Below are 23,894 nucleotides of genomic sequence, written 5' to 3' on the forward strand. Positions count from 1 at the left end.
TTCTAAGTTGGTCTGTTCTGCTCCCCCTTCCTGTCCAGCAAGACTATAAAGGGAAGAGCATGGCAGCCATCTTTTTCTTTGGTCCTGCCTCACCAGTTTGAAAGGACCCACAGCTGCTGCCAGCCTCCTGGTTATGCCACACGGCTGCACCTGGTCTCCTTGCTGCATCCACTCTTCTCTAGAGGACTGAAATCTACATACACTGAGGGAGATACAAGGCCATCCAAATGTGGTTTTGTATATTTTCCTATTCATCCTTATTACTTACCCTTGTAAATCCTCCCTGTTATTGATATATATATATATATATATATAGTTAAAAAATTTACTTCTCCTACTTCCACATCAACTCCAGATTTGGTAGATTTACCTCCAGTCTCTTCAGGGGTGGGGGGAGGATTTCTCAGTTTTCTTGCTACCATCTGAGCACTTAAACTCCAGTTAAGTCTCAAACCACCACACACATCCAATCCTTTTTTGAATACCTCCAGGGACGGTGAGTCCACCGCCTCCCTGGGAACAACACTCCCAGCAGCATCCCCAAAACACTACAGGAGACAACTCTCTTCAGAATCTACGGCTGAGAAGAGACTGAAAAGAAGCACCTTACTTCTATGAGAGTGACTTACCTCCACAGAGGTGCAGATCCAGGAATGGCAGGAAGAACATGACACAAAGTGGAGGCCAGATAAAATTATTGTCTTGGCTCTATGCCTGCCATTGACATTTAAGGAAAGGTGACTTGTGCTGGCACTAGACCCACTCTCTCCAAAGGATGAGAAGAACAAAGCTTATGCTTCTTTTCCAAAGCACCTTTAGCTACTGAATCCTCAAACTGAGCTCATCAGTAGGCAGAACAGCAAGCTGGAGAACTGCTTGTCCACAATGCCTGCCCTCTGAATCAAAAACAGGTACCCTTTGCTGTCACAGCTCTGAACTGAACCTGCTGGCTACAGAGGTGGGATGTATTTGTACATACAGCACAACTGAAGACTTAGGGAAAGATGAGGCCATCCTCTTGGGGAGGAGTTGATCATCAAGGCTGCCACTTCTCTAAAGTTCTCTTTTGCCATATTCCCAGATAAGTACCTGCAGGACCTGTAATGGAAATATCATCTCCACAGTAATTTCTGCAGTGCTTGAAGGACACCATTGTTCTACAGCCTAAAAATCCCTGTGTGAGGATTTAGTGCTCCCAAGTGCCTCCTGGACATCAAACGTTTTCAAAGCTATTAGCTCTGATGGGTTTTTGAATAAGGCTCAAGGAAGCCTCTCACTCAGTATTTCTCCTAAGAAAAAGGTAACTCTGACCTGGTAGAATAAAAATTACTGAGAAGGAAGAAGAAAGCCCACACAGCCCACATTCTCTGCAAGCAAGGAAATGAGATTTGATTTACTCTGTAATTCTGAGGTGTGTTCAATTTCAGCTTGAACTTCTACTGATAAATTCAGCTTGGCTGAGCAACATCCCCAGCAAAGCCTGTCCAAAGCAATATGAGGTGATCTACACAATGACCTTTGAAGCTGAAGGTTTAAAGCCTTGGTGAGGGGTGGGAAGAGTTTTAGCATATTTTTGCATGCACAATATATAAACCCATGTCTTCCAATATGATAGAGGAAGACAATATGAAAAAGCAATTAGATCCAGTGCATACACAGCTCCTTATTGCAGCCAATTAATCAGTATATTTATTTAGTTCACTGGTTAAATTTCCTCTTACTATGCAGCAGAGAACAACTCTGGGTCTATGTTTTCCGTGATTCAGAGGGATTTGACGACAAGCAGAAGTCACTCTCTTAAAGGACTTAGGGGCTTCAGCTCAGGGATTAATAACCCAGCTTCTTTTTCTCTGGATTTTAAACCCTCTAATTTGTACTGCATCAGCTGGAAGTTTTATTTGCACAACTAATTTTGTTTTAATGGGAATCTTAAACTCTGCTGTTCCCAAAATGCTGCCGCATTGCCCTCTTGATATAATTCTTACATCTGAATTTTTGGCTATATTTAAAGAGGATTACATGCTTGCAGAGCAAAGTTCTTAAGAAGCTGCACCTTATACTAATATATACAACTTCAACTTCTACTTGATTTTTCCTAACTAACCAGGCATAGCAGTTGAGCAGTTCCCTCAGGCATTCAACACCACTTAAAGGCAGCTTGGGTGGAAGCTTTGTACCAGGTCTCTGCATCTCCAACTCAGCCCTACAATTCATAGAAGCTCTACAAAAATCTGGAGTTTGCATGCATTTGACCACATAGAAACATATTTTTAAGGTGGAATAAACCACAGGGGTTCCTTCTCGCCTTTGGGTAACAGAATAATTTGGTACCGCAGTAACCCTGCTGAGAAAACAAGTGACAGACGTTGAAGAGGGCCACAGGTCTTTGTTACTATGCATAGACTCTGATCTCACAGTTCTGAGAATCATTTACAAAGGGAATTTTTCAGTGAAGTGGTGCTATAATTTTACCCCAATGTTTCTACTACCTTGGGGGCCCAAGAATGAGTCTGCAGGAAGAAAAATTCAGATACTTTGAAGTGTCTGGGTTTTTGTTGTCGATCTCCAGTAGCCTGAACTGGCCTGACTCAGGAAAGACTAAATTCCTCCCATATGCTTTTTTAGGGACTGACTTGTGACTGTGACTAGAGCTTTTGTTTGGTGCACTTTTATAAATGGCAGTAAGTACAGCTATTCACTTGGTTTACTGCTTCTAGACAACAACTGCCAGCTACAATCAACTTGGAGAGAACAAGAGGGCAGGGCAGGCCAGCTGCAGCCACAGGATGCATCATAGCACCAAGCAATAGCTGTGCATTAGGAAAGCTACTGTGATTCTTCCTTCTCATCTCCTTAAAACATGTCAAGGGCACTAATTAACAGGGCATCCAAGGCACCCAAAGGCTACTAAGAAAGATGTCCCTAGTGCCCTGTTAAGGTCCAATCCCAAGATGACTACTGAAGCTTTAGGAGCCTGCTGAACTCTCCCAGTCATGAGCCTTCAAAACTGCCTGATACTCAGAAAGAATTAAAAGATCACAAGAGCTGCAGAACTGAGAAAAGCAGAAAGGAAATAAAGTGACCTACTTTATATTCGGCTATCACATGTTGAAAGAGACAGGATCATAAAATGCCAGTAGAGACACATGTAAAAGAATCCTCTCAAGTGTGTGTGCTGTCAGCAGCCCCCCATGGAAGAAACAATGGCAGGGAAAAACTCAAGTCAAATACTGTGGGAGAAAAACAATTCAATACCCATAGAGAAGGGAACATAGAGAGTAAGAGAAGCCTGTGATCTGAAATGCTGCTTGCTATTACCCTCGCAGGCATGCAAGCATTAAAACCTCTGCCAGGGAGGGGCATCTAGCATCAGAATGATCTGATTGCCTTTTCCAAGAGCAAGTGACAGAGAAGAGCTGTGATCTTAAAAATTTGGTAGATCTTTCTGCAGCATCTGCTCTTGGGTTAGTAACAAGAGGCAGGGCAGAAGAATCCACAGCAACCTGCAAGCACCTGGGTTTGACTGCGTAAGATTACTGGAGATATGGTTCACACTCCAGAGTCTGGATTCATCTTTCAAATCACATTTATTGGATGTTTTAAAGTAAGGCTTTTGTGAGAGTATAGTCAAAAGTTGATTTCCCCCCCCTTCTTTTGTAAAGGGGAATGCTATCAAAATGGAATTCTCCTACTCCCCAGATCTGACTTGTGATTTTTTTTTTGCATCATTCTTCTGCCTTTTTAAAACAAGGATCAGGATCAAACCAACTGGCTATTTTTCTACAAGCATCTTTACAGTATCACAGTATAACTAAGGTTGGAAGAGACCTCAAAGATCATCGAGTCCAACCTGTCACCACAGACCTCATGACTAGATCATGGCACCAAGGGCCACATCCAATCCCCTCTTGAACACCTATCTTAACCTGACCTGTTCCAAACCTGTCACAGAAAAAGCTCTCCCTGACATATGTAAGCTGAGGTCACAGGGAGTTATGGTCTCATGTACATAAACCATGGCAGCTTCAAGCCATGTCACTCAACAGAACAGTTACTTGTGTGTTTTAACTGTACTTCACTCAAATGAAGGTTCCCTGGGTGAGGATGAAGGACCAGGCTATGCCTCAAGCTAATAATGTAGCTGGCAAGACCGTAAGTTTCTGATATGACTTAACAACTGATTTTGTGATGAGCAACAGGGGACAGCAGTGGTCAGCAACCAACTTCATTACGCCACAATGTTTAGTAGAACATTAACTGCCCAGCCCTAGCATCACTGAGTCCTAGCTCTGGAACATCAGCTTAGTAGATCATGACAGATGCGCTTTAGGACTCAAGCAGTCCTGCAATATTATCCCTCCGGGCACTGCTGAGGGTGGAAAGCTCAGCAAGAACTGGATGATGTGGGAAACTGTCATCAGCTGAAGAAATTAACTTTGGATCATGTTAATATTCTCCCCTGCAAAAAGTGTGTCATGCTCAGGTATCTGAGAAGAAGGCTAAGATAAGGCATTACAGTAGCTTTTTTTTTTAACCATTTTTCTGAGAAGGGGAGGTTAGCCCAGCAACAGACTTAAGTTTCCTTTCTATGCCTACCAAGCGACTTGTAGGTGGTACTGTAATTAAATTGGTCCATCACTTAAAATAGAAAAGCACATCTTTATAGCTGAGGTGAGAACTAAGAGTCTATAGTGAGAGGCTTCCATCAAGTCGCTGGTTTTCAGGAGCATTAACAACAGGGTAGAAACTTCCCAGTAACAGCAGCTTGGATGCTGTCAGTCAGGCAGCCTAAGCTCCAGCATGACAACCTTGGCTCCCTCACAAATGCACATTTCTGTTTCCATCAGCTGGAAGATTGTTCCTGCCCTACTGTTTCAAGACATTCAACAAAAAGAGTACTTTCTTACAAACAAATTGCAGCCTTAAAGTGCCTACACTGTAGCTCACAGCTACCCTTTCTAAGAAATGAAGGGGACAAAGAAACCCTGCAGATACCATCACGTGCAACCCCATCCAGATCTGTACTCTGTGCTACATAAACTCGCAGAATCACAGGACATTGGAAGTTGGAAGGGACCTCAAGAGATCAGAGTCCAAGCTCCCTGCCAAAGCAGGATCATCTAGGGTAGTCCACACAGGAATGCATCCAGGCAGGTTTTGAATGTGTCCAGAGAAGGAGACTCCACAACCTCTCTGGGCAGCCTGTTCGAGTGCTCTGTCACTCTCAACATAAAGAAGTTTCTCCTCATGTTGAAGTGAAACCTTCTATGTTCAATTTTATATCTGTTGTTCCTTGTCTTATTACTGCACACCCCCAGAAAGAGCTTGGCCCCCTCCACTTCACACCCATCCCTCAGATATTTGTACACATCGATCAGATCCCCTTTCTCAGTCTTCTCTTCTCAAGATTAAACAACCACAGGTCTCTCAGTCTCTCTTCATAGGGGAGACGCTCAAGTCCCTTGTGTCATCCTCATGTGTCTCCATTGGATTCTCTCCAGGAGGTCTCTGTCTCTCTTGAACTGGGGAGCCCAAAATTTGACACAGAATTCCAGGTGTGGTGTCACTAGGGCAGAGTAGAGGGGGAGAAGAACCTGATAACCCTTATGGTGACAGTCACAGCAAATATTTCATGGAAGCTGGACAGGTGCCAGACTCCAGCAAACTACCAGTATGACACAGCTGAGCAAAGGCTATAGTATCTTGGCTTGAGGAGAGGCAGAAGAGGACTGAAGATGGGAGACTCCGTCATCTCTTCACTCTTCCTTTTAAACATTCCGAAGGAAAACCACTGGCGGTGTAGACTCAGGGCAAGCTCTATGTGACCTCCACATTCACATATGGATTGATTTGATTAGGGGTTTGGAACATTAATTTTCACAGAACTTAGAAGGCTGCAAAGAACAATTCAATGCCTAAGTGCAAAGCCTGGTGTCTTACTTGCAGGAAGGGCAATGGTTTGATTCACAGATGTTGCCAAAGAAATACACCCCGAGGGGAGCTGACAGCGGTGCCCAGAGAAACAAATTCTCACAGCATCAGCATGGTACTAATATTTCCAGCTTTCTACTGTGTTAATAATCATCATCATCATAATAAGCCACATACTCATGGGGCTCCAAAGCAGCTCAGTTTGGCCTGCAAAAGACAATACAAAGCTTCCCAAAGCCAAGGCACCCCAAGAACAGTTAGCTGGCTGTGTCATGGCAGTTTCCTGACACTGAATCTCATTGCCAAAGAGATGCAGTGTCCTTCTCTGCCATCACATTTCACTGCAAGCAGCTGTCACTGTCTCAGTGATTCAATTGGTCCATTAGTGGAATAGGAGCTTGCTCATTCCACTGCAAATGGAAGAAGCACTCACAAGAACTCCTTCTCTTCTATGGCTTCTACACAAGACCCCAACCCAGTATCTTCTGAGAAGTCAGGAAGTCCAAGAGTAGGATTTCAGAGTTCTGTGTGGTTTTATAGCCAACTCAAAAAACAAATGCAGTGTGATGAAGAAAACACATTTGAGAAACCAAGATGGGGTTTTGTGTGCAACCAAACCAACCTTAAGCATGGTATTTCATTAGTAAGCTTCTGAACATAGTAAGACTAAGTGGTAAACTTCCCAACTAGGAGGCTAAGGCTGCTGGAAACAACATTAATGTCTGCAAGGAACTACCCTGATCTCTGAACATTAAGGATATATCCACAGATTCTCCAAACCCAGAGGTCACCCTGACTAACTCCATGGAAGAGAAAAGCTTCTTAATTTAAACTAACAGTGAATGCAACTGTGACACTAGTTAACATTGATGTAAGTGATGGTTGCTGGGTCACAACAGCTTATTTCAGACATCCTCAGTATTTTCAGACAAATTGCCCAGGGCAATTCATCAGTTTCTTATCTGGGAGGCAGGACACAGGCTTTCCCTGCTAGCAACTCTTGCTGTGAAGCAGTTATTGACAGAGAACATAAATTCATGTTTTGGAAACAGTGAAACTCCTACCAACAGGTGCTCAGGTGAAAGCAAATACAGGGCTATGAATTAAAATCCTTCCACAGGCCTATGCTCATGCCAGCTATGAGGCAGATGCTGAAATAGCATGTGCTGCTAGCAATACTTAGCTCCCCAGGAGTTTATTTGTGCCTTAACTGCACCATGGGGGAATCCAAGTGTCCTCTGACTAAAGCAGTGGAATTGATTTATAGCCCCTGGTATTTGGCTGATGCAGAACCACCTTCCCCAGTTCTCTCCCTCTGGTCATCCATCCCTCCTGCTTGCTGTCTTCAAGTAATACATCTTTGCTCCCTGAGCAATCCCACTGCCTGCCCCAGACCTCCCATGAAGATAGGAGGAGTGATACACATCAAAGATGCCACCTTTTCCTCTATTAAAAGGTTTGCCTTTGAGCTCCCTACTGCAGACAAGAAAAGGGAACTACTTGTTTTAACATCCAAATGCCAAGTGTTAGAGAGCCAAAACCCCAAATCTTCCAGCTGAGTGGAGCTCTGTTCAGGTGCAGCTCCATTTGGCTCAACAGCATTCACTCTCTTGCTCTGGGAAGCAGAGAGACTACAAAGCTCAATTTGATTCCTACTTTGAAATCAGAGCAATGACCCAATTTATCACTTTTGGGAAACAGCTGCAGCTCTAGCTAGAGGATCCAGATGAGAGGCAGAAAAATATCATCTGTTACAGTATGGTACTACCAGAGAGAAGGAAGAGTAACAGTCTCTGAAGGCAGCAGTTTTAGCCTATAGAAGGCCCAGAATGAACATGGCTGGCAGTCACTGAAAACCCTGTTCCCTTTTGTGAGAGAATTTGACTCCAGGACGGGCTGCTCTCAGTCACGCTGCTGTCTGTAACTGGCACAGCAGGCTACAGCCTGTCTGCTTCTAGGACTGTAAAGCAGAGAGATGACTGAGTGTGTCGGAGCTTAGGGTGGAGCTGCGGACGAAAGCAGCAAAGTACAGTGCTAGAAATCCAGCTTTAGAGAGGGCACTGAAAGAAGTTTGCACAGTGTCTGTATGCATTATGCACCTGGCAACAGCCAGTGCCTATTGTTCCTGTTTCACAAGGGATTAGAAAACCTTCTCAATCTGGGGCGCCACAACATGCAAATTGAATGGTGGCTCGGCAGCAGCCAGCGGCTGACAGCTCCTCCTCCCAGCGCAGATCTGCGGAGTTGTCATTTAATTGTTACCAACGCAGACTGTTTTGATCCCTCTGCTGCGACGCTCTGCGGAGCTCTCCCTGCCCTGTACAGGCACACTCGGTGGTGATGGCAACCCCTAACATCACCTTCTGCTTCCCCAGCAGATCACACGGCGCTTCAAACCTTGCCTGGCTCCCCCGGGGCTCCACACCAGCTGCCCTCTCCTTTGGCAGGACACAGGGCCCAAAATTTGCTCAAGCCAGCACAGTAAAAGCTGGAAAGGAGTTCAGATCCCAGTCTGCAGACTCTTCCTGTAGCAACCTTCAGCCCCTTTTTCCAAGCTCAGTTAAGCACCACATATAAAACATATCTACCAGAAATCTGAGAAGCCTATTGTGAAACGCCAAGGGTGCAGGACAAGCACGAGATGAACACCAGCCTGTCGCCACAGCATGGGCTGGGAGCTTATTACAAAGTTAAATCTGTGGCTCCTGCTCAGCATGCTCCCAGTTGTGACTCAGGCTGGGCTCATAATTCACATCCCCAAGTCTTGCCTCTGTAGCCCCAGCACAGAAGCTTTATCTAGCTCCAGGAGACTTTACCCTGTTTGCAACCCACAGCACGTAGCAGCTCCAGAAGGCAGCTCTTCCAAAACACAGCCCAAACATTCAGTGGTCACCTGCACTACAGCAGTTCTGAGGCCCTTATCAGTCCTGGTGGCAGTAGTGACAGCCTGGGAATGATATGAGAACAGCCCTGAGAACTGAAGGCAAGACTTGCTTTGAAGTTTTATGGGTTTACTTTGCTACCAGTTTGTACTTTGAGGCAATCCCTAACCTGCCAAAGAGGACAGCTCACAGAAGCGGTATGAAGCATGACATGCTTTAGTGCACACTGTGGAAAGACTCTGCTTTGGGCACAGACAAGGTGATCCATGGTCATGCTCCTGTCTCAGAGAGGCACAGAGCAGCTACTGTTACCAGTAGAAATGGGCAAAATGCTGGGGCACCTCTGTGTTGAGCCTGAAAGAAGGGAATTGAAGGGTTTCTCCCAGAATCTCAGAATCAGCCAGGTTGGAAGAGACCTCCAAGATCATCAAGTCCAACCAATCACCCAACCATAACTAATAAACTAAACCATGGCACTAAATGCCTCACCCAGGCTTTTCTTAAAGACTGGATGTGTCCAGAACTGAATCAGGAATAGGATGATAATCTCACCAGCAGCAGGTGTTGTTAAAAAACAATGCCCTTCTTTTGTCCCTCTAATGGGCCTGCCACACTTTGTCCCCCCTCCCCGTCCTCCAGTGACGCACAGTGTATTGTACTCTGCATGTTAATAAAAGGCACTACACAGCACAAAGTCACAGCTCCAAAACTCATCTCCAGCTTCAAGTCTCCTTGCAGCAAAGCTGATCAGTCCTTGAAACCTCTTCAGAACCATTGAGTCTGGCACACTGCATAAAGCAGTCTAAGCCATTAGTGAATTGCAGGGATGTTTCTCTTGTAAACCAAACCAAACCGAACCAGAACCCCACACTAAAAAACCTGAAAGATACCTAAATCAGAGAGTCCCTCCATAAGCTGGCGAGCCAGCAATTTGCCAGCTCCAGAAGAATTTTTACACAGACCTTTTAAACCTGGGATTCCAATTTCTCTGGGTATAGCTCAGCTTTCCATTTAAACAATAAAATCTGTTTCAAGCCGCTAATCATGAGTAGGTGTCAGTAATGAGACCATGAAACCCAACATCCCTGCAAACCCATCATTTGCAAAGATGTGATGACTTTAAATTAGGGCTTTGCCTTGCTGACCTCTTAACTGCAGTTTCCTATTCCTACTACTGTGTGCAACACAGCATTAGCAAGCTTGATACTTTCTAGCCCAAAGCTTGCTGCATTTCAGAAGTGAAGCAGCATTATGTCAAAACCATTTTGAAGTGTGTCTGGAGTCCTCATAACATGTTATATTAATGTAAGAGATTAGGGGGATTTATTGCAGCAGTACCTGGTGCTGATGGTACTTGGTATTTCAAAAATACTAAACACACCCATGCTGACAGGCTTTTAATTCTTAACACCACTGCCAGCAGTACTGAAAAACAGCAAAGCTGTTTTGCTGCTAGTTACAGAAACCAGAACAAGCTGAATAAACCTAGAATAGAATAGAAGAATAGAAAGAATAGAATAGAACAGAACAGAACAGAACAGAACAGAACAGAATAGAATAGAATAGAATAGAATAGAATAGAATAGAATAGAATAGAATAGAATAGAATAGAATAGAATAGAATAGAATAACCCAGGTTGGAAGAGACCTTCAAGATCATCGTGTCCAACCTATCATCCAACACCACCTAATCAACTAAACCATGCAACCAAGCACCCTGTCAAGTCTCATCCTGAACACCTCCAATGATGGTGACTCCACCACCTCCCCTGGCAGCACATTTGAATGGGCAATCACTCCAGCTCAGACAGGGCTTGTAAACCCATCTGCACCCTTTTGTGACCTTCTGTGCCACTCACTGGTGGAGCCTCTCAGACCTGTCCTGAAACACAGCCTCAGGTCGTGCCAGGGGAGGTTTAGATAGGATATTAGGAAAATTTTCATGATTAAAGAGTGGTCAGGCACTAGAACAGGCTGCCCTGAGAGGTGGAGTCACCAACCCTGGAGGTGTTCAAAAAAAGTATAGACATGAACACTTTTGGACATGGTTTGATGGCCATGGTGGTGTTAGATCAACATTTGGGCTTGATGGTCTTAAAGATCTTTTCTGACTGCAACAATCCTACGATTCTATCAAGCCCCACAAGGCAACAGCAGGCCAAGTGGATCGGGGTGGTCAGGGAGGAACAGCCGGCATTTGAGGTGTGACCTCAAGGAAAGGGAAATGGCTCTGTAAGATTGCCTGGCCATATCTGACTGCAGCTGCCTTAATTATAAAGCTATTACAATGTGGAACAACCCAAGCATTACACTCATTTATCACAATTTCAAGAGTGATACAGTTGTCTTGGTTTTCCATCTGCATCTGATCTGGCTCCCAGCACATTTCATCTGTAGTTACCAGACTAATATACACAGGGCAGGTGTTCACAACAGTCTTTCCCACTGACCTTTACACCACCTCCAAAATGGAGATTTCACCAAAGGTACTCAGTTCCTCTCACCTGAGCCTCTCCACAATAACTGTGTTACATCACCATCAAGCAGGGAGCTGCCTTCCTACAGGCAGCTGCTCTTTCACATCCAGAAAAGGCAGATGTGAGTGAGATCCCTTCCAGACCATTTATATCCTGTGTTTTCAGTATTTCTGTTTGTTTGTGTTTGCCCTTTTGGAGCAACTCTCCTGTTGCTGTTTTCTCACTGCCTTGACCCTGTTCTCTGCTACTGCTCCTGTCAGAAAACTTGTTGAGAGCTTCTCAGATCAGATATGACACAGAGAAAGTCTACTGCCTCCAATGCATTAAGTACAAGGAACTCCAGTCATCTGGAGAGTACAGATAAGCCTATGAATTCATTTCACAGAAGGCTATTTTGCCCTTTGACTTGAGAAAGGACTGAAACATCTTTGAAGACATGGGTTATAATCACTTGCATGGAAGAGCTAAATCTACATTGGCAGTTACTGGCCAAGCCTATTTTTTCGACAGTGTGGCATCCGTCAGTTCCTTAAAGGACAAACAAGCAGGAGCCAAACGTGTTGAGAGGGAGAATACCACACACCAAAACAACCACCACAAATTAACCTTTCTGAAGTAAGGTTTAACAAATTAGCAAGTGAAGGAAGATGCCAATGGCTGAGTAAGACATTTCCTGTTTCACGGCAAGTAACTACAGCAAGGTCAACACAGCTAACACTAGGAAGGATCATGAGTTTGCTTTGGAAAGTAGAGTCTTTGAGAATAGCACCAGCAAAGACCACATAGTGTTGATAGACTGAGGTGGCTCATTGTCAAATCCCTGACATTTGCTTGCCCCTGGGAATCTCCCACTCTTTGCTCAGGAGAATATGGAAAGGAAAAGGTCTCTTCCCAGCATTTCTGATCTCAGCACTGGATAAATCCCATCAGAGTCAGCAAAGCATTGCCATGGAGTCTTGCAAATACACCTGTGTAGAGCACAGATCTATGTATCCAAACTATGGTTCTCGGAGATCTTTACAGAATCACAGAATTATTAAGGCTGGAAAAGACCTCTGAGATCATCAAGTCCAGCCTATGACTTAACACAACAACATCAGCTAAACCATGACACCAAGTGCCACATCCAATCTTTTCTTACAGACCTCCAGTGATGGCAACTCCACCTCCCTGGGCAGTCCATTCCAGTGCCTAATCAGCCCTTCTGTGAGGAAGTGCTTCCTAATATCTAAACTAAACCTCCCCTGGCACAGCTTCACACTGTGCCCTCTTGTCCTGTCACTTAGTTGCCTAGGAGAAGAGCTCAATCCCTACCTGACTACAACTACAAGTGATAAGGTGCCCTCTAAGTCTCCTCTTCTCCAGGCTGAACAACCCCAGCTCCCTCAGCCTCTCCTAATACGACTTTCCCCCCAGCCCTCCCTCACCAGTCTCACTGCTCTCCTCTGGACCCACTCCAGCACCTCAATATCCTTTAGGGCTGAAGGTGTACAATGGTATTAACAGCCTACCCTTAAAACAATCCCATGCCCATCATTTTCAAGGGCCCACAAATCTCTTCAGCATGTAATAATGTTAACATTAATGCTTATAAACAAAAACAAAAGGAGAAAGCACGGAAATGACAGACTTAAGAATGGTAATAAACAGACATTAGTGATTAACAAGGTAATAATGCCTTCAATAGGATTAAGGAAAAGAAAATGAGCAAAATCTCCTTCAACCGATTACTTAGCTTTAAAAGATATTAAAAGATTACTTTAAAAGATATTAAAAACACAAAAAGAAGAAAGAAGAGAGAAAGAGAGAAAGCGAGAGAGTGAGAGAGAGTGACAGAAAAGAGAGAGAAAAAGAGAGAGAGAGAAAGAGAGAGAGGGAGAGAGAGAGAAAGAGGGAGAAAGAGGGAGAAAGAGGGAGGGAGGAAGGGAGGAAGGGAGGAAGGGAGGAAGGGAGGGAGGGAGGGAGGGAGGAAGGGAGGAAGGGAGGAAGGGAGGAAGGGAGGAAGGGAGGGAGGGAGGGAGGGAGGGAGGGAGGAAGGGAGGAAGGGAGGGAGGAAGGGAGGAAGGGAGGAAGGGAGGAAGGGAGGAAGGGAGGAAGGGAGGAAGGGAGGAAGGGAGGAAGGGAGGAAGGGAGGAAGGGAGGAAGGGAGGAAGGGAGGAAGGGAGGAAGGGAGGAAGGGAGGAAGGGAGGAAGGGAGGAAGGGAGGAAGGGAGGAAGGGAGGAAGGGAGGAAGGGAGGAAGGGAGGAAGGGAGGAAGGGAGGAAGGGAGGAAGGGAGGAAGGGAGGAAGGGAGGAAGGGAGGAAGGGAGGAAGGGAGGAAGGGAGGAAGGGAGGAAGGGAGGAAGGGAGGAAGGGAGGAAGGGAGGAAGGGAGGAAGGAAGGAAGGAAGGAAGGAAGGAAGGAAGGAAGGAAGGAAGGAAGGAAGGAAGGAAGGAAGGAAGGAAGGAAGGAAGGAAGGAAGGAAGGAAGGAAGGAAGGAAGGAAGGGAGGAAGGGAGGAAGGGAGGAAGGGAGGAAGGGAGGAAGGGAGGAAAGGAGGAAGGGAGGAAGGGAGGAAGGGAGGAAGGGAGGAAGGGAGGGAGGAAGGGAGGAAGGGAGGAAGGGAGGAAGGGAGGAAGGGAGGAAGGGAGGAAGGGAGGAAGGGAGGAAGGGAGGAAGGGAGGAAGGGAGGAAGGGAGGAAGGAAGGAAGGAAGGAAGGAAGGAAGGAAGGAAGGAAGGAAGGGAGGAAGGGAGGAAGGGAGGAAGGGAGGAAGGGAGGAAGGGAGGGAGGAAGGGAGGAAGGGAGGAAGGGAGGAAGGGAGGAAGGAAGGGAAAAAGAACGGACATGTAATACATGAACAGGGTGCCAGAACAGTCTGGACACAGCACAGTAAGTTTGACACAGGCTCAAGTAAGAGTTGGCAAGCTGATTAGGTTCAAGTGAATTGGAAGCAACTCAGAGCAGCTGGAAATTCCCTTTCCAACAGAGCTATGTCAAAGCCATGCCTGTCTGATAATAGGGAATTCTCAGATGCCACAGAGGAGTATGAGAAACTGGGCAAAAGCTTATATCTGAGAAAGAAATCTTCAAAAGAAAAAGATTGACCCTCCAAATTGTAAAAACAGATGTTCCCAGTAAGGAAATGCCAGTCCCTGAAACTACTGAAACAACTCAAAGGAGAGAATAACCAGTCCCAAATGTACTATCTGTGTGTGGATACACAAGTTAAATGTCAGCATTAAGTATTTCCATGTGGTACACTTCAAAAAACCAGGGCTATAAAGGAGGGTGGATTGTGAGTAGAAAATATTTATGGAGAGAAGTGGAATTAAGTGAACACACATGTAAACCCAGAAGTTACAACTGGAAGGGAAAAAAGGGAAAATGGAGAAAAAAACCCAGGAGAGACTGCAGCAGCCAAAAGGCAAACTTGATCTCCCATGCTGCATAGAATGAAAACAACAAATTCTGTTATCCTACGAAAGCCAGACCCTGGCCTTGATCTTGGCCACTTACCATTACCTCTTATGTACTTACCACACGGGACAGCTACTGACAGAGGGGAAACCCCAGTCCAACACAAATGCCTGATCTCACTGGCAGATTGAAAGCAAAGGCAAGAAGTCTCCCTCTCCTCCTTGTGCAGTAAATTGCAGAGTGCTGACTAAACAGCCTGAGTGAGAGCACACAGTCCCTCACCACAGTGACATCTCCATGATTTCTTTGCACTTCACCAGGGCCTATTATTGCTTTGCTTTGTTTTATGTTCTCCCTACGCTGAGAGAAAGCATGAAGGGAGAGAAGAAAAAAAGGAAAGATCTGTCTTTCAACTTCTTAATCATCTTCCTCAAAATGCTCCATGCATCAGCACTGATTTCATTATCTGCCTGCTGCTAGAGATTTTATTTAAAGAATAACACACAAGGAAGAAAGGATTTAACCTGACCTCCCTGAACTGCTGGGAGATGAATACTACACAAAGCTGAAAAGCTTTTTCCCAGACTAACCCCAAGACTATGCAGAATTCCTCTCTGAGTCCCCAGTTTAAAATTTGGCTATCAAAGGCTTTTGGGCTTTTTTGGGCCTGGGTTGATGCAATCAGTGTATCATCAGTGAATGAGGATTGATAACATGAAGCACCACTAAATATAGCTGTGGGTACAGTGACTCTCAGAGGCAGAACAATACAGAAAAATCAAGTAAATTAAACCTAGAGTTCTTGTATCCAGCTCTATTGAGAAGAGGATAAAAAGCAGTAGGGTCCACATGGTTTTGCCCACTATACCAGTAAAGCCTTCAACCTGAGACTTGGGGGCTCCACATTACAGATTGGTTAGGATACAAAGTGAAAAGGTTAGTGGGAAGCACGGAAGGGTATCATCCAGTAATGAGTAAAAATATCATGCACAGAAAGAGAAACCAATTGCAGAGCAAGACACAGTCAGGATCTTTTAAGAGGTATTAGCATGAGATCCCATCCAGTGGAAGGAGTAATCTAAGGTGACTTGAATTGCATCTCTACACTGTGTACACAATTTCTTCTCTGGAAGGTCCAGAGGTGTTGATGCTGTTGTTCTCTGGGATGATCCCCACAGCCTGCACAGCAGCTCTGTATTTTGTCCACCCCAGGCTCCTGCAGAGTCATTTACCTCTCCAAGAGTGATTAACACATAATCCTGACATTCTATTTTGGGGAAATAGGCCATCTCTTCCCTTCCTGAGACCACACATGGCAGCCTATTTTCAAAAAGCACGTTTACACATTTATGCAATACAGGCAGGACATGATGAGAGCAAATCAGACCAAATTAAGGAAGAGGCACCTAACCCTATCACCCTCTTTATTAAAAACCTTATCTTTTTCAAAATCTAAAGCAGCTCAGTTCAATTACCCTAGAAAATTTCTACCAGCTGTTGCCTGAGTTCTACTTCCCTGATATCACAGCAAATCAAGGAATGTCCAACAGTTGTCCAATAGCTAAGTGCATTGCCAGAAACGTCCTGCCCTATTCTAAACTGCAGCATTCTCACAATCTCCAAGCACACTTGCTGGCAGTGCTGCATATTTCCAGTATTCATACCCATCCTTCTGCATTTGCTGGACCCAGATGTCTGCATGTGATGGTAAAATAGGCTAAAGCAGAAGCCTCGTTTCTGTTCCTTTTGTCCACATCTGAACATGGAACGTGAGAGCCCTGCCTTCACCCCTCACACTGCTGCCACATCATCAGTTCCAGTGAGCACAAGGTACTCCCAAACACCTGTATTGCAGAGGTCAACACCAGAAAAGGTTATCCCTTCTGACTTACCTGATCCTCAGAGAGCTGCGATATGTGATTCACTGCGGCGTAAGACTCTATCTTCGGGTTGAAGTGATTGATGATGGCTCTGAAACAAAAGAGAGACATTTTCAGAGGTCTCAGGAACAGCTTAGGGATGCAGCAGAAATTCCCCACCAGCCCCAGTTAGTGCACATGGAGTCACAGCTCTGCAAGTAGTTCCTCCCATGTCACACTGTACGTCTCAGTCTGCCCAAGGCATGCTCCCTGCTGTGAGACTGATGCCGACTCAGTCACAGGCTCACTGGGCACTGCGGGCACAGGCACTCCCATATGTGTGGGTGCATTTGTCCCAGCAGACACAGGGCTTTACTCTGCAGAGGGAATTGCTGCCTTTCTGGAAACAGGCTGCAAATTGCTGTGTTGCAGCAGAGAGACAGAAAACTTGGGCATGGTTATCCCACCCTGCTCAGAAAGTGCATCTCCTCATCCCTTCCAAAACCAGCATTGCCCAGAACTTTGCTCTATGGAATTTTATTGCTTGATGTGTTGATGCTGATGGTTTTTTGCTTTTAATTCCACTGTGTTGGCAATGTTGGCACATGCAGTCATCCATGACTGCAGATACTACTTTGACTTCTTCCCATAATGACTTCAGTCCTCAGCTCAAATTTCGATCTCTAGACATAATTTATGAAATGTACCAAATACAGCAGCAGAAATCACTCCTGATTTCACTTCTCTCACTGCCTGGACCCACATATTTCCCTTTTGTTCTAGGTGGATCTAGAGGTAGGTGTGAGGAATCTAGAATTGAAAGTAAAATAGTAATTGAAAAATAACCAACCCAAACTACAGCTGAAATATTTCCTCAGCCTCTTCTCTGCTTGTCAAGTGCAAATGTGAATACAAATGGCAAGACAGTAAAGTCTCCCTAGACTAGACTTTGCACCTGGTCTAGTTGGGATATCACTAACAAGATCCACTGCTGAGGTAAATGCTAATCATGGAGGACACCCGTGCCAGTGCTTGGCACAGATGTGCACTCACAGTGCCTGAAGAACTCTGGCGTGGCTGAGTAACACTGCAGCAGCAGTCAGGGCTCTCACTCACATATTCACCAGCATGAAAATTCACTCCAGCTCCCCCTGTTGCACTCTAATGGGTTCCCTTCTCCTCACACCTCCACCTGCAGAAGGGCTTTCAGCTGCTTTCTCCAGACCTCATCACAGCTAAGAACTGGTGCCTTGAGTCCAGGAGTACGCAATATTCAGTGGGGCAAATCAGAGCCAATGGAAAGAAGACCCACCTGGAAGCATCCTCACTTCTTTAAATACATAGAAAATGAACGTGGAAGGGGAGTGTGAGAAAATCTAAACAATAACCCCCACACAAACAGAATCTGCAGATTCACTGTAACATTCCCAGCCACACACCTCATCAACACACCAGATGCAGTCCATACACAGGGGCAGTCACTCCAGCAGCTGTTTCTACAGCATCGGTGCGTAGTTAGCACAGGGGAGCTTCTGTAGTCTCAGCAGCCGTGACAGTTACATCAGGAAACTGAATCTAGCAGGGCCCCTGCCAGGCTTCCCACACCCCTCCTTCCTCCAGAGGAGGGCAAGCAGGCAGATAGAGACATGCTAAGATTCTTCCCATTTCAACCCAACCAGAGAAGCAGCTCCTGTGAGTCACAATCACACTCTCCATTACCCAACCTCTCAAACACTGTGGCTTTCAAGTTGCACGTTTCATGCCTGGCTGGAGTCATATTTACACTCCTGCAGGACACACTACGAGCTACTGAAAGAAAAGAGAACACAGATTTACAACAACTTAACTTCTGGCTTGACAGAAGGTTTGGCAGCTCAAAAGGGTTCAGTGCACTCGCATGGTTCCAACATTTTACCACTGAACAGATCTGGCATTCATTTGTACCCACTGCTGCGAAGCACTTCAACATGGGCTGCCTGCTCACAAGTCCCTTCTCAGATCTGAGCTAGTGGAGCGGCACCTGCAATCGCAGCTGGGGCTCACCCAGGGAAAGCAAACCCAGCAACCAGCTGCCACTGCAGTAACAATCAACAGACAGCAAGAAAGAAGAAGAAGAATTCAAGTCTCCTTTCTCATTTCCCTAAAGGCAAATGGACAACTCCTCGGTGGGCAGAGGAAGAAGTTCAGCTGTTTAATTGGTTTTAAGCAACCTCTTTCACTCTAACAAATTCCCTCCCAACCTGATTTTCTGCAGAGCTGTTTCTCTGAATCCTGGGGCAGAGGAACAGGAAGAGCTTGGATTCAATCCTGGCTCTGAGTAGCCAGGTACTTACTGCCCAGCATATGCTAGCAAGGCCAAGGCTCTGCATGTGGTACAGCTCCTCCTTGCACATCTGCTATGGGAAATTCCATGGCTACCCAGTTCAAGCTGCTGTGCAACAGCAGCATCCTTCTGCATCAACTACTCTGATATGCCTCCACCATTCTTCCAACTCTCAAAATGCACCTTGTCCCCAGGGCATACTTTTAGGCAACTGGCCTCCTGGGCTACTGAGTAACAGCTGGAATTTCACTTCACAAAACTGCCACTCCACAGACATTTGTTCCTGGAGACCAGGGGATACTGGAGCTTTTCAGCACAGTCTCCCCCTTATGGACAACAGCACAGTGGCTTTACCAACGTTAGTTCACACAGCAGCACGTAACAGCTGAGCCTTGGCAATGTTTTATTTCCACAATGTGATTGCCTTGATTATTGGCAAGTATCAGCCAGGACCTTTGGGGAGGAGGAAAGGGAAAAGATTTGCTGTGCTCTACTGAGATCTTCATATTGATCATGGAAAAAAAAAAGAAAATGAAAAGCCTGTGTTTGGTATTCATGAAGCACCAGCACCTTCAACACATTTGTAAAGCAAGGAAATAGTGAAGTGGCAACTGAAAGACAAACCACTGCAGTTCCCAACCAGCCTTTGGCAATGTGTACACTTAAGTATTTGCACATCACAAAGTCCTCAGCGGGGCAGGCTGCCATTTGTCATACACATTTCAGAGTGCTTTTGGGACACAGTGCTCTAGGGACTGAGCGATGACACTTTAGCTACGCTGCCTCTGCTGACAGACCCACAGTTCAGCTGTGAACTGGCAAGAGGAGACTGTCACTGGACAAGGGAAGGATGCTCAACAGGCAGAAGGTGAAATAATGGTGCAGGAATAGAAAAAACATCTCCCAGGTGGCATCTCTTGAGGTTACTGCTTAGTGTTCTAAGGCAGACCAGAAGCAATCGCTGCATTCCCCATCTCCCAGCGGGAGTCATTTACACACTAGCCATGCCAGTGCTCCCAGGAAAACATCTCCCATCACTTCTTCATGGACATGGAACTCTTCAGAGAGCCAGATGCCTAGACACCACAATGCCAGAAGCCACGTGGAGGCAGATACGAATGAATCACAGAATCACCAAGGTTGGAAGAGACCTCAAAGATCATCAAGTGCAACCAGGTTGAGCAACTTAGGACACTTGCCTTTATGTAGTTATGTTCTTCTTATGTACTTCTTTGAGAGAAGGGAATGACTGCAGGGAAAAGGTAAAGTACTCAATTTTTATTTAGTGCCAATGAATCCTTTATTTGCCCTAGCTATATTAACCATGTTATAAGATAGTAAAAGTGGCCCCCCATGGAAAGAGGTATGAACAGAGGGCTGGAAAGTCTTGGTCTCAGAGAGGTGATGATCTCAACTGAAGAAGAATAGGCAAAACTCAGAAAAGCGTGGTGGCCACAGACAAGATAACAGTGCTGTTACTTCCTGGGTGTCATGAATGACTTCAGTTAGAGATAAACAAGGGATAAGAAGAAAAAAAACCAAACCCAACCAAAACAGAGAAAAAATACTGAAGGAAAAAGCACTGAGACAGGAAAAAGGAGACAGAAGGGCAGACAGGATCAAGAAAAACAGAAGTGAAAAGACTGCAGGACAGAGATGATCAGAGCAGTATGAACTGATCCCAAGGGCAGTCTGTCTTCTGCAAAGCTTCTGCTTTGGCTGTTCTTGTGGCTACACCAATTGCCCAGTCCTGAAAGAACTGTTACTAGCCCTTCTCCCCTTAAAAACATACAGTCTGGAAGCTTAGAGTAAAACAACTTCTGAAGATGCAGTGTTTGCTGACAGGAAAGGGCTCTGGAGAAAATCAATACGGCATTCATTAAAGAAAAGATTTAATTGATTTCTCAATTTAATTTGCCACTAGTTGTAACATCACACATGACAAGTGAAATGCACTGGCAACACTAAGCTCTGGGTCCCTTAAGCCCTAATATCTTCCAGCCCACGTGCACCCACCGTGACAAGAAACCTTACCCTGCCCACCTTAACCTCACAAGCAGCTGGTCAGGGTCCAATGTGCAAGGAAAGCAAAATCACCACACTCATGCAGGCAGCACTTCTTCAGCACATTTTCTCTGACCTCCAAACTCTCCCCATCAAGTTATTGCACATGAGCTGTCTAATACCCACCCCTGCTTGACAGCATCTATGTTTCCAGAGTCCCACAAGACAACCCTGTCCTCTTGTCCTGTGTAGTGAAATTAAGCACTCTGGAGGTGCTGAAAGTAGGCTAGGGGAAGAACAGAAAGGTTGCAAAGCTTATTATAGAGATGGGAATGCTGAGCCATCATTCACTGCACAAGCCTGGTCTTTGCATCTGCATCTTTGTGGGTCCAGTGTGCAGTGCCTGGCATAGAACATTCTTTGTATACTCTATCAGTTCTTGTACAATAAAAATCAGTACAGTAAGCTCACTTCTTCCCACATCCAGGTACAGTCTGAACAGAGAAGCAGTAACACCTGGCTGGTATTTACCCTTTTGCAGGAAATCAAGGATGACTTTATAGCCACTACACACATTCATCTTCTCAACTGAATGCCCACGCCAGCACGACAGCAGTGAGAGCATCTCTGTCTTCATCAAATAAAAACCATACACATGGCAAAGGCAGACAGTTGACTTTCCCTTTCCAGTAACAACTGACAGTAACTGAGATGGACAAATACTCCAGCATGCACTAAGCTTGCAGTACCATGATGCAGGCTAGGAACAGGTAGAAGGTGCAAAGGGCATAGCTGTCTCTTACCAAATTCCTCTTCAGAAATCTCCTTTCTACAAAAGGGAGACCTGTGACACAGGAGTGGTTGGTCAAGAACAGAAATCAGTAAGGGACCAGTTTCTCTCTGAATGTGCTACAGCAGTTCCCTCTCATGTGCCTTTATAAAATGGGAATAAACAATCACCTCCACCAAGTGTTTTAAGCCAACAAAGCGAAAAGAGCTCAGAGTATTTAATTACGTGACATGTTGGAACTTGCTCAAGTACAAGGCAGCAAGTAAATGGCACATAATAAAGAGACCAAAATAAACACAAACCACCTCTCATCCTTCCCCATTCATGCCATCTCAATCATGTTTGCTGGAGACCTCTGCAGAACTCCCAGCCACAAACCAGTCTTCCTGCGGCAAGCTGTGTCTCAGCAAGCTGCTGTGTGGGGCAAGAATCCTACTGGCACTGCTCTTAGCACTCCAAGCACTCAGGACAATAAAACCCCATCTGTTCAGTGCCTGCAACAATTAGACTGAGTTACTCCATATGTACAGCTCCACCTGGTAGGAGGTGAGAGGGTTTAGATTGTTTTAGCACATGTCCATGAGGCATTGCTATGAAGTACACATACCTGCCATACCTAAGCTGTGTGCATCAATTAAAAGCAAGCACCCTGCAATGGTGCACTAAATTCTTCCTTTTATTGTGGTTTAAACTCCAGCCTGCTAAATTTCTTCTGCTCCTACACTTTAATGAGTACTGACATTAAGCTGAAAGTCCACAACTCGCAGGGGGAGGCATCTTCCAGACACAATAATCAACTGCAGGGGAGAACCCAAGACAAAAGGATTTTTTAGTCAAAAGCACTTGCTTTCCAGCTCACAGAAAATACCCGAGTCAGCACTGCTGCAATTTCACAGCAGAACTGAACCCACTACAGCTGTTCAGTTCTGCCACAGCAAAGCCTATTGATTGCAATGACAGGCTCCACGGCAGAGGGAGAAACATGGTCTATTTATTTAATGAGAAGGGGGCAAAAATGGAGCACACACACCCACTGAGCTTCTCACAATTCTCAGCATTGTTTTACCATGCCTGCTTTAGCAGGGGCAGAAGCAGAGGATGTGGTTTCTGACCCACCAAGCAGCTCCACAGTGCACCTTTCCACTTCAGTGTTTGCTAGATACTAACTGGATATCGTTGTGGCTTGCAGGACATAGTGTGACCTTCTCTTGTTACAGTTCATAGAATCATAGAATCAATAAGATTGGAAAAGACCTCAAGGATCCTAAGTCCAACCTGTCACACAAGACCTCATGACTACTAAACCATGGCACCAAGTGCCACGTCCAATCCCCTCTTGAACACCTCCCTGGGCAGCACATTCCAATGGCCAACAACTCTCTCTGTGAAGAACTTTCTCCTCACCTGGAGCCATATATTCAAGCCAAGCAAACCAAATTGCCTTCACTCTCACATCCAAACAACTTCTAATTTGCTTAACTAAGGAAGTCCTCATGGGTGAGCAGTTAACTCTGTTGGACAGCTGTATGACCTCACTGGAGGCTACAACTCCAGGAATTCATGCACTCCCATATTTTGATGTGGCCAGCGCAGTGTGGTTTAGACGCATTTCTGTTCTCTTTTCTCAATCAGTAGGCATCAAAATCCTGAAGTATACATAACCAAAGGTACAGCTAGTTTAACTGATATGAATGACAAAGTAGAAAATACTGGAGACCTTATTGCTCTCTACAACTACCTGAAGGGAGGTTGTAGCCAAGAGGGGGTTGGTCTCTTCTCCCAGGCAATCAGCACCAGAACAAGAGGACACAGTCTCAAGCTGCACCAGGAGAAGTTTAGGCTCAAGGTGAGGAGAAAGTTCTTCACAGAGAGAGTTGTTAGCCATTGGAATGTGCTGCCCAAGGAGGTGGTGGAGTCACCATCCCCGAAGGTGTTCAAGAGGGGATTGGATGTGGCACTTGGTGCCATGGTTTAGTAGTCATGAGGTCTTGGGTGACAGATTGGACTTGATGATCCTTGAGGTCTTTTCCAACCTTACTGATTCTATGAAGCACAGGGCACCATCCTGATCTGTGGTTCCCACTCTCTGTCACTGACTGTTCTACAGCAAAGCTAGGACTTGCTAAAGAATAACTTTCTCTTTTTGACCATGTATTCTAGGAAAAATCAAACTACACATTTTTATGGCACATTTTATTGCTCTAAAACACCTGGCTAGCAGTGAAAGCACA

General features: G+C 45.4%; 1 protein-coding gene across 5 annotated transcripts in view; it reads right to left on the reverse strand.

Annotated features, from left to right (window-relative positions):
- Positions 1–23,894, reverse strand: part of ARMH3 (armadillo like helical domain containing 3) — a 151,679-nt gene that overhangs the window by 25,055 nt on the left and 102,730 nt on the right. For all 5 annotated transcript variants that reach the window (XM_068139512.1, XM_068139515.1, XM_068139514.1 and 2 more), the window contains one exon: positions 16,580–16,658. In XM_068139512.1, the coding sequence (XP_067995613.1) occupies positions 16,580–16,658 (79 nt within the window). The remainder of the gene's footprint in view (positions 1–16,579; positions 16,659–23,894) is intronic.

The sequence above is a fragment of the Melanerpes formicivorus genome, unplaced genomic scaffold, assembly GCF_026170545.1.
Source record: "Melanerpes formicivorus ecotype bairdi unplaced genomic scaffold, bMelFor1.0.p_v2 SCAF_6, whole genome shotgun sequence".
In the NCBI taxonomy this organism is placed as follows: Eukaryota; Metazoa; Chordata; class Aves; order Piciformes; family Picidae; genus Melanerpes; species Melanerpes formicivorus.